This window comes from the organism of the source record quoted next, unplaced genomic scaffold (genome assembly GCF_019419815.1).
Source record: "Pyrus x bretschneideri cultivar Hongxiangsu unplaced genomic scaffold, Pyrus_bretschneideri_v1 Contig363, whole genome shotgun sequence".
NCBI classification, from domain to species: Eukaryota; Viridiplantae; Streptophyta; class Magnoliopsida; order Rosales; family Rosaceae; genus Pyrus; species Pyrus x bretschneideri.
Genome location: NW_025999683.1, coordinates 8,588 through 19,718, shown reverse-complemented (window position 1 = coordinate 19,718; position 11,131 = coordinate 8,588). Strand labels below are relative to the sequence as shown.

The window sequence follows — 11,131 nt, the reverse complement described above, 5'->3', positions numbered from 1 at the left end:
CTGAAGCAGAAGAGCACATTGACAACCCAACAACAACTAGAATAATAGTTTCGATTGTTTACGAGATTCTGTAATTTCTCAACAAGTATCGCATTACTAAATGAGTTAAAAGGCAAGTAAACGAACACCACTTGACATTGCAAGTAAAACCCAACATTACTTGAATTTTGCTATAATAATAAAAGAAATAAAAAGAAAAAAATGAACAATTCAACTTTCTGTATTCTAGTCAACAGCAATACATATAACAAGTTGTTACTGCAGTTGGAACTCGACCAAACAGTTGTTGAAACTTGAAACTGCATAAACAAAAATGAATAATGGTCCCAATACGGAAAAGAAAGAGCGAATCGATTGATATATGAGTGAAAACTATCGAAAAAGTGTTTCAATCTTCACCCATTTGATCTAAATGTTGCTCGGATAATCGAATTTCTTTTACCTTTGGATCCGAGTTTTGATGGAGAAGTCTGTTACTTTTTACATTTTTATGCATCCGATAGCACGCTAAATTCATCATCTTCTTCCGGAGCAGGCAGGTTGAGATCTATGAAACCCTCTTTAGCTTCAGTTTTTGCAGCCATTGATACAACCATTGATCTTGAAGAACCCGAAAGGTGAGATCTTTTGTGACCGCCAAGAGCTTGACCGGAACCAAATATTTTGTAGCAAAAGGGGCACTCAAACAGCTTCTCACCACCTGCATTGTTGATTGCTTCCTCCTCGTTCCGAAAGCAAATCTTTTTGTGGCCGCACATTGCTTGAAAAGATCGAAACAGTTTGTTGCATTTCTCACACCGATTCTTCCCTCGAAGTTTCTTCGATTTGACCCCCTCCAGCTCCTCCACTACTTGCCTACTATGTTCTTGAACTTGAACCGATTGATCTGCTTGCTGATGATCATGTAATCTTATCATCCACACATCTCTTGACAGCATCATAAGGCACATAGCAACATCTTCTTCCGGAGAAGTATCGGAGACCGAGCTCACCGGCTCAAGCTCTGCCGCTAGAGTAGGAGACTCGGCCAAACGCGGCGGTGTTGAAATTGTCAACTTGGGTTTTTTCTTCAACTCCAATTTCTGGCTCTGCAGATTATCTGTAATAACAACGAATGATCTTCGATTCCGCTTGGATCGTCTCCGAGTTGGGTTTCTTGACTCGGTCTCACTCTCTCTGTCTTGAATCACCGACCCAGCATCAACAAAAGAAAACTCAGGATCCGCAAGCCGGAAACTCCTCTTTGGGTTCTCTCTCAGCCCATAAGTCAAACCCTTTTCCTCTCCTTGTTCTTCTTGCAAATGTTGTTCTTTTTCTGGTTCCTCGCCGGAGGAGGAAGATGAAGACGAGTCGGACTCAGTGATTTGGTAAGTTTTAGGGGGAAGAGGAAAAGTTGCCAAGTGAGCCTTCATATGACCACCCAGTGCTCTGCCATTAGCAAAAGCCCTAGAGCAGAGCTTGCATCTGTGCCTCTCCATTGGCACAGTACACAGCAGAGCAGAGCTAAGAACGGAGCTTTGAGGCCCTCTCTCTACTTTTTGGAGAATACAAGTAGCATTAGAGAGAGATTGAGAACTTAAGAGGAGTAGGTGACAAGCATACCTTCACCAAAAGACACGCACAACCAGAAATTATATACCAATTTTTTTTAAAAACACATAAGAAAATATGAAAAAACAGTTGTGAAGTTTAAAATAATAAAAGAATTGATGATAATTGTAGGCCTATTTTACTAAAGAAAAATAGGGATGGGGCCGTTGGTAGGGGAGGGAGAAGATAAAATTTAGCGATTTTATGGTGATGATTTTTTATCTTTATCGCCTTTATTTATAGTAGTAAGAATTTATTTTCAATTGATTCTATGGTGATTCTTTGGAGATGGGATATTGGGATAATGATGGAAGTATTCATGATTAATTGATTGTGATTTGATGAAATTTATTTTCAATTAAGAATGTATTAACGATATGATTTAGTGATTTAATCCTATCTTTAATACCTTTAACCTTTCCACGCCACGAGCAGAAGTCTTGAGCCAAAATAATGTCGTTTTAGAGCTGCAGGCTAGGCTCGGGGCTAGCGTTGTTGCAGGCGGCAGCTCTAGGCTATGGCGGCTTGCAATTAGGGTTTTGAAAAAAAAACCTAATTTGCTCATATTTTCTTGTTGTTTATTGTTCACACAATTCAACATAGCAATATCGAATAATACCAAAATAGATTATTATGTGTGTGTGTGTATTGAACAATACATGCAGTACAGGGCAATATATAAAGCATAAATAAATTGAGAGTTCATGCACTATGGTGAATGTTTTCATTCTATCAAGACTTATGAACTCAATTTTGTGTTTTAGAAGGGTGAAACTACAAAAGCCTTTGAATGCTAGTTGTAGAAGAACCTCCTCCAAAAACCTTTAGTTTCTTAACACATCAATGAGAGCGTGCTGATAACGTGTTGTAGGCCTATTTTACTGAGGAAAAGTAGAGAGAGGGGGCAGCGATAAGGAGAGGGAGAAGAGAGATTTGAGTCATTAGCATCACAATATATATTTATAGTAATAAGGAAGAGAGAATCTTTACCTTTTAAGTAATATATTACAACTAGAAAACTATCTAAAAGATATTATAGAATCATATTGAGATTTACATAATCATATTCCTAATTAATTTAGGACTTCAACACTCATTAATTTTGTTTTAGTGTGCCAAAAAACTTATAAAGTGTGATCATGAATGGGTAAAGAGGGACAAGTAACATGCAATCCTTGCCCATTTCAGTAGGAAACTTTTCTTTTTACCACTTTCTGGATTGGGCAATTAAACTCCTCCCATGCCATGTTTTTAAAGGGTTTTTCTTTAATTTTTTATGTATGTTTATATATGTATAGTCAGTGTGAGTGTTGTATTCATTGCAAGGCCATTATGGATTTGTTAGTTTCAAGACCAAATTGATTGTGTAACATGGCGTTAGTTTAAAATTTATGGGCGATCATTTTTGGTCATTTGAAAACTTTGTTGAAGCCACATTGCATGTCTTAATCTGAATAAAATTCAATTTTTTTGGTATACCAAGTTTTCTTTAACTTGAAGACTTGAAATTTCCCTTTTTTCCCATACCTTTGTTCCTCTCCTAGTTCCTTTTTTTTTTTTTTTTTTTTCATTTGTTAATGATTCCCCCTTTTCTTTTTCCTTTATTCTTTAAAGAGAATTTTTTTTTTCAATTTTTTATTTTTCATATCAACAATAATCAATTGAAAACATTACATAAAAACATTACTTTAGCTAGCATGACCATCTGTGATTTAGTTTGATTTTTTTATCATTGATACATTTGCTTAACCCATGTAATTCAAGCTTGTAAATTGAGCAAACTTATCCCCTTAAAAATAGAAGTGACCTTTCTTAGCATGCTATCAACGTTGATTTTATGTTAGATTTAATTTTTCTCACACATTTTAACAATACATGGGTGAGATTTGAGAGGCATAAGCATAATAAAGTAAAAAAAAAGAGTTAGGTTTGTTAGAACAGTATGCTCCAAGTGATAGGGATCATGTGTTACCAAGCATTACAGATTTAGGCTTTCAATGCCCGATTTGAGCCCAATGCCCCGCCGTTTGGAAGAGAACGGCATCACAAAAAGAACATAGTATTTGTCTTGATACAAATACATTTTTACCCAGAATTCTAATGTTTACTAGCACTAAACAAGAAGTTTTGAGGAAATTTTTAGTATTTTGTTACTATCATATTTTGTGCATACTAAAAATTCTAGCAAGCCTAGTGTTGGGAAGACTAAACGCCTCGGAGCAAATAAAAAGATAAACACATTTAATCGCTTATTCTAAAACTCCAAAAGCCGTGGTCATTAATTTTAGATGGCACCATTGGAGCTATACGTACTTTTACTGGTATATATTTATTACATTCTGATACTTAACAGCAAAAATGGTGGTAGCTAGTCATTTCCAAATTTAAGTAAGTACGAACCAGCTCGAGCTGAGGAGGATCAGTGACATGACCCCGGCACGCTTGCCAGGGTAGTTACAGTAACATAATGATAAAGTGATCAAAATTTTTAAATTAAATTTACAAATTAAGTAATATGATTATTGATAATTGAATATTATTTAAACGTTAATTAACATATTTATTTTTTATTAATAAAATATTATTTAATTTGTAAATTTAATTTAAAGTATTAACCGGATAATAAATATTTGCGAATGTCCTACTTTTACCTGGGTAATCAGCACCAACTGTTACATTACAAGGAGCTTTAGCAATTAGCATGTCGGTCGGTGCTTTCTACGGTCGCTACATCCACGCGCCTGTTGCTTTGGTGTTTTTTTTTTCCTTTTTTCTTTTTATTGTTTTTCATAGCTGGAGGAGTGGTTGTTATACACTTTTTACGTGTTATAATATATTTTTGAAAAGTGTTATTGGCATTCCAAAATCTCTAACTACACTCTATACAAGTGTATTTTTTTTTCCAAATATAGAAAATTTAGAATGTAGAATGAGATTTTTGAAGTGCCAATAACAATTCCCATATTTTTCATTGTTTTTCTATTTGTATTATGATAGTCCCAGCTCGTAGTTTGAGTATACGAAAATCTCTCCCTGTATATGTACTGAATTTCCGTAGATATTCAATTTAAAGAAGTAGAAAATTTAAGTTAAGTGGAGGGGTAGATACTAACAAATCATAATACCAGTGGCCATTGCTATTCTAATTTTAGCTTTGTACATGTGCATTGCAAACCATTTGTTGTACGAGAAAAGAAAAGGTTTCATAATTATGCTTTGTGTTGCTGCAAAGTAAATCAGTTTGTGGCACCAAACACGATGTGACTCGCGTTGGTTGATGAAGCAGTTTTAGATTTGCATTTTGCTAGTAAATGGAAAAAATTATGACACTCCTCACAATTTGTCTTAACTTTTAATCCATCTTTTTTATTCCAATGAGCAATCAAATTATAGCATGCAATGGATAAGTGTAGCTTGTAATCCCAATGATAATAGTGAATCCTTGTCCGCTATTTCTTCTCTTTCTTCTTCTTAATTTTTTTTTTAATTTTTTTTTTTAATTTTTTTTTTGGGTCTAATATTTCTTCTGAAACAACTGAGATTTGGCCAACGACAGTTGGCTTAGTGGGTAAGGCGTGCCTGTGGTCAATTTCTAATCCAAGTTCTAGCTTCGCTGTTGGTAGAAGAACTTGTTAGTGCTTTCTGTATAAACTCTTACATAATTTCATATTGGTGGCTGCTGATAATTTTTATTTTGTCAAACAATAGATTTGTTAGATTAGATGTTAGATTAAAGAACCAACATGATTTGAATCCATGCGTAGGACATGGGCAATACCTAATTGTCAGCTGTCACACATAAATCTCTCAAGCTGGAGCTTGAGGTTGTGCGTACGCTTTGACACTGGTGATGAGCATAGCCAATCTCCCACTAAACTATTTTGTTAAAAAAAGAAGAAGAGAGATTTGAGTCATTAGCATCACAATATATATTTTTGGGTTTTTAAATGGTCCCTATAATTGACCCTCACCATCAAGATGATTCCTGAAATTGAAAATCAATCAATGTAGTCCCACAAGAAGGCCAACAAGATCCTCTCCGAATCCTTTTGGTGAGGATCTTAGGAATCCGTGAATAGTGTCCGTTCATTGTATATCGTGCAATTAGTTTTTATCAAGTACTGTTTGTGTTTAATTTTAAATAAAAATATTAAAATAATTTCTTACCATACGATATACGATGAAAGAACACAATTCACGAATATCTAGAATATTCACATAGAGGATCCGACGAAGATCCGAATTCTTAGGAAGGGAGCAGCATTAACTCTTAAAAAAGTAAACCATGCAACAAGGAAAATCATTTAGGCCCACTAAAACGTGTCACAGTGTAATTAACTAGCAAGCATATACTCATGGAGTCTTGGTATAAACATAATAAAAGCGTAAAAGGTATTGGACCGACCGACCGAGTCATTGTGGTTGGTGATATTTAGTGGCAGTTTCCACCAGTTGAAGAATGAGCCAAAGCTACACACACAAAACACTACGAAAATTTTATGGTGTTCTAAATTACATATTCTAGACTTTTGGATTATTAGATTTTGAATATTATGTTTTTGAGGAGAAACGATAGTGTTTTATTGATAATTAAGCCTTACAATTTTCCAAGAGGTCACATATGAGATATGGAGGTTCTTCAAAACAAAATGATTCGAGTTGAAAGTACAAAGTTAATTTGGCCAATTTATACACTGTGACATTGAGCGTCGGTCATGTGTAATGCAGAAATTTGAAAGTGAACTCAAGTAAAATTCGATGCCGTCAATTAAGGCATCTTGGCGGCTGCTACTTACGACTTTTCGCTCTTGCAGAGAGTCACATTCAAGAACTTGGTTGGCTTGAAGCTCCACGGCTCTACAAGCACCTTCTCTGGGAACAAGACACTCGATCAAAGCTGGAGGGAAGATGTGATGTAGACGATAGATAAAACCACCTACAAAGTCCCCGTTACTGTTTCAAATGACACCCACCAATAGGGGTAGGTTCAAAAAACCTAAAACCGAACCGAAGCCGAGAAAAAAAATGAACTGAAATCGAAGTAAAGAAACCGAACCAAACCGAAATCTTTTGGTTTAGTTTTGGTTTCGATGGTTTGGAAACCGAATGAAACCGAACTGAACCGATTTAAATATATATTAATTTTATTTGTTTATTTAAATTAGGTATTTATTTTCCATACCCAATTTCAAGTCAATCATCAACTTAATTTTAGACCCAAATATGTTCTATCTCAAGCTTGGCTTTTTGGACTAGGTCTCCAGCTAGAATCATCCTTTAAACCAACAATCAATGTCATGATTTTTATTTTGTCAACAGCCAGCCATCCCATTGTTTTCCAGAGTTTCTAAAATTATGGCAATAGGCATTTGCAAAGCAAAGAGCTCCACCTTGTGCTATTGCATACACCTCTGCAAATCAATAAAGTGCCATACAAGCATATATATACACATGTATTCGTATATAGGCAAAGAACTTTCGAACTCTCAACTCTTCCCCACCCGCTGCTTGTGAATATTTAGATTTTTTAAAAACAATTTTCACCTTTTATACAATAAAATAAAAAACCAAAACCGAACTGGAATCGAACCGATAAAAACTGAACCAAACAAAATGGAAAAAAAGATGAATTGAACTAAACTGAAAAGTAACTTTGGTTCAATTTTCGGTTTTGACAAAAAACTGAACCGATTGAAACCGAACCCACCCCTACCCACCAATACATTTAGAGTATTTGATACACTCTATTATGTATACTTTGAATGTGTTGGTGGTATCATTCGAGGCTAGTGATTTTAACATATATAACAATGTATTGAGAATTTTTATGATAATTAATGATAAGACTAGTAATTATGACACTTTTTTTTTTTTCGCTCTTAGTGTACAAAGTATTACAAATAAAATTAAAAACTCAAAATAAAAAATTAATCTAGAGTAGAGATGACCAGAAAATGAGCGCCAAAATTGTCAACCCCATCTTGGGAAAAAAAAAAAAAAAAAAAAAGTCAACCTGATTATAAGAAGCTCGGTCATAAAAAATAAATCTAGTATTTTATTTTTCTTGTGAAGGAGCTTTTCAATAAATCAGAAGCTCAAGCAGTTGGTTAATAAGTTTTGAAAATTTAAAAAATATTTTGGACCTTGTGTGTGTCGACAAGTGATTTTTTATTTTTTATTTTTTCAATTTACAAGATTTAGAATATAATTATAAGGAGCTTAAGCTCTAACTTATAAGTTACAAGTATGATGGAGAAATATGAGGCCATGTATTTGATTATTTGCCCCAATATTGCTTGTCTTAAAAATAAAATAAAAAACTAAATGTAGGGGTCTATCTTCAGTTTTTATAAGTACTTAGCACTCTCATCATCTGGCGGTCTGCTAAAAATGATAAGGAGTATACCCAACCGTCAGATATCCTTAAAGCATGTTATCACCGTCTGGTGGTGATAATAGTACTCAACACTCCTAAGCATTGTTGGTACTTGTATATAAGTCCATGATCTAATTTGATATGTATGTTAATTTTTCCTTAATAATCTGGATTCAATAGTACGAGAAATGAAAGGTTATGAGCGCATTGAGGAAATGTTGGTTTTGCTTACTAATTTAATGAATATAAACCCAAACTATCCACTAGTCCCGGACTGTTGAGGACTTGTCACTGTATATGTCTTAAAAGCCCGACTTCCAGAGTTCATCAAGTATCACAGCCACACTACTCTACCTGCAATTGAATTTGAAGCTTATGTTGCAGGGAGGGGGCGCCTTTAAATCCATCGGAGTAAAAGTTGGCCGCCTTATTGCTTTTGAAGTTATGCAAGTTAAATGCAAACGAAATCAAGTGAGAAAAGTTGTTCCATGCATACTATACTTTTATGCCTAATCTCATGAGAAAATATTAAAACCAAAACAACTAGAATACTTATTTACATTTCCTACGTTGATGTAGAGTTTATGATTAAAATGGCATTTATTTTTAGGCGTAAAGTTAGGTTGTAGAGTTTATAATATGGTGGCAGCTATTTTCCAACTCAACTCAAAGATGATTGAGAAATTAGTTGTTGCAATAATTTCACATTTGTTACTTAATATTACAGTTTACTAGTATTTATTTTTAGTTATAAATGAAATGTCTTAAATTCAAATCTCGTAGAAGACAAGTTCTATATAAAATTATTTCTCCACCCCGTTTGTTTAATTATATCGTCGTATATGATGATACTTGACCTAACTAATATCAAATGAATGACGAGTCTTTCACCATAAAAAAGAATGATGAGTGTATGAGAGTGTATCCGATGAGTTTGACAACCAAAATTTAGATTCCTGATGAGTTTAGCCAATTCTCCGCGATGATTTATCACCAACCCATTTTGCTTCATTTAACTTGGGGATGGGTAATTGGCAATGTTAGGTGAGATGCATGACATGCATAACACCTCTGTGCATATGCTATGCCTCTGCCTTTTAGCATGATTTGTTAAATGTCTCACTTTTTCATTTATACTCGACTTGACGTGACGATTCAAATTTGGACCTAGTACTCCCACCATCCATATAGGTTTAGTTTTTGTTGCTTTGGTAACAAGTAATAATTTTGAACCTCAACCATTTTACACGTGCTTCTGTTCAGTAATATTATGGACAGTAACTATACATATTTAGGAATTTTTGGACAAATATTACCTAAATTATTAGAGATGTCTGCAATTGTCACATAATTCTATATTTTTTTTTCCTTTCGGCAACGCCGTATCTAACTTCGTATATAAGCTAGTTCGGAAGAAGGGAGTTATTATAGCGATAGGTATGATTAATAATCCAAAATTGACAATGGGATAATAAAACATGGTTAAGTTATATGGAAAGAGAACATTTTCAATATACTGTAGCACACAATCATATATGTGAAAATATGTTTTGCAGCATGTCCCGATTCGTAGGTCATTCGCAGGACCTTTTTAAGCGGCAAATATCTAAAGCCATCCAAATGGATTACCGGATTTAGTTCCTTTAAATAGACACTTTGTTGGCCAAAGGAAACTAGAAAAAGTAGACACCTTCATTGACAAAGCACTTTATGACAATCGGTTTTATTTTTGAACAGAGGTTAATTATGACCAATTATCTAATTGGTGTTAAAATCACGGCTATTGTTAGCATTAATCACTCATGCGGACTACCAAACCTGTAAAATAAAAATGGAGTTCTGATTGGATTCTGCTTCTTGCTTATGTATTTTCTTCCGGTCAGCTGTTTTTTCAATGTACCAAGTTTTACCACACAAACTTACCAAGTAGCCCTTGGAACCAAAACTTGGTATATAAGCCAGCCAATCAAGACAAATAATTCAGTACTCATTGTGGAGTAAAAAATAATCAAGAAAGTTATAGAGGCAACATGTAGATTTTTGGGTGAAAATGACAAAATTACCCGAAATGCACATGGGGATTCTCACGCGCATGCAACGGACAACCTCGGCTCAATCAAGAAAGAGTCAAAGGTGATCAAAATGATATTTATTCAAATCCCTCTCATCACTCCTCATCAAATCCTCACTCAAAAGGTAACTCCCAATTATCCTATTTAAACTAAGATTGATTACCTAGATTAATTGCAAGATATTATTTCACATAACATCTTGCAATTAAATCCCTAATTCCACCAACAATGGCCAGACCCTATTCTCCAAATAGAGCCAGCCACACCCCTATAAACAGTCCCATTCCCCCCACTAAAATGCTAATTCATTCTCTCATCAAAAATTCCCAAACACATTTTCTCTCAAATTCTAACTCTGGCATAGGAGATTCTTCGACCAAAGCCCCCCTCCCCCCAAATCCAGTGGGCGAGTGAGACTTTTGGCCTTAATCTTAGGTGTTATTATTTTGCAGGTGCATTTTCGTCAAAGGAGATGACGACGGAAATTTGCATTCACAAATTGGTGCTTTCATTGAGAGTCTTGATTCACATGCTCGAAGAAGACTCTTGCATTCAAAGTTTCTCATTTCTTGTTCATTTGTAGATTTTTTGTATGTTCTTATTCCTAGAATTTTTTTTATAAAAAATCTTTGAATAAACATAAAAGAAAAGTATAATGACTAGAAATTCAGAAACCACAACGAACAGAACTTCCTACGTTTAAGGATTTGGACCACGGCGATCCACGAGGTTTAATGCAACAACAAGTGGAGCAGTATCACCTCTACGGGGCACCACCGTGGTAGCAACCACGACAGTGACCCTCGGCAAGCCCACTACCCATAGAGAGTAAGTCACCTCGTAGCGGCAGGCCCAAGCCCGTGCCATAAGGTAGCCAGCCCAGATTCAACAACACATGGTGCTGCAATGGCAACTGAGGCCCAAGTAGTTGCAGCAATTCGAGCAGCCCAGCTCACCCTAAAGTATAGCCCAAGCCAACACCTACGTGCACCACACGCGGGGCAGCCCACGCATGTGGTCCAGCCTACACCAATGGCCTGACCCGTTTTTGCGGTTAAATCTAAGATCCAGCCCACTCTTGTGGCCTTCCGGT

General features: G+C 35.3%; 1 protein-coding gene across 1 annotated transcript; it reads right to left on the bottom strand.

Moving 5' to 3' along the window:
* Positions 1 to 202: 202 nt before the first annotated feature.
* LOC125480860 (zinc finger protein ZAT4-like) lies at positions 203 to 1,655 on the bottom strand. Its single transcript, XM_048592063.1, has one exon. It carries the CDS (start codon positions 1,476 to 1,478, stop codon positions 489 to 491), a length of 990 nt encoding a protein of 329 aa, XP_048448020.1. The 5' UTR covers positions 1,479 to 1,655; the 3' UTR covers positions 203 to 488.
* Positions 1,656 to 11,131: the final 9,476 nt, after the last annotated feature.

Coding starts and splice junctions, on each gene's coding strand:
- LOC125480860 (XM_048592063.1), bottom strand. CDS start 1,478: ATGGAGAGGCACAGATGCAAGCTCTGCTCTAGGGCTTTTGCTAATGGC.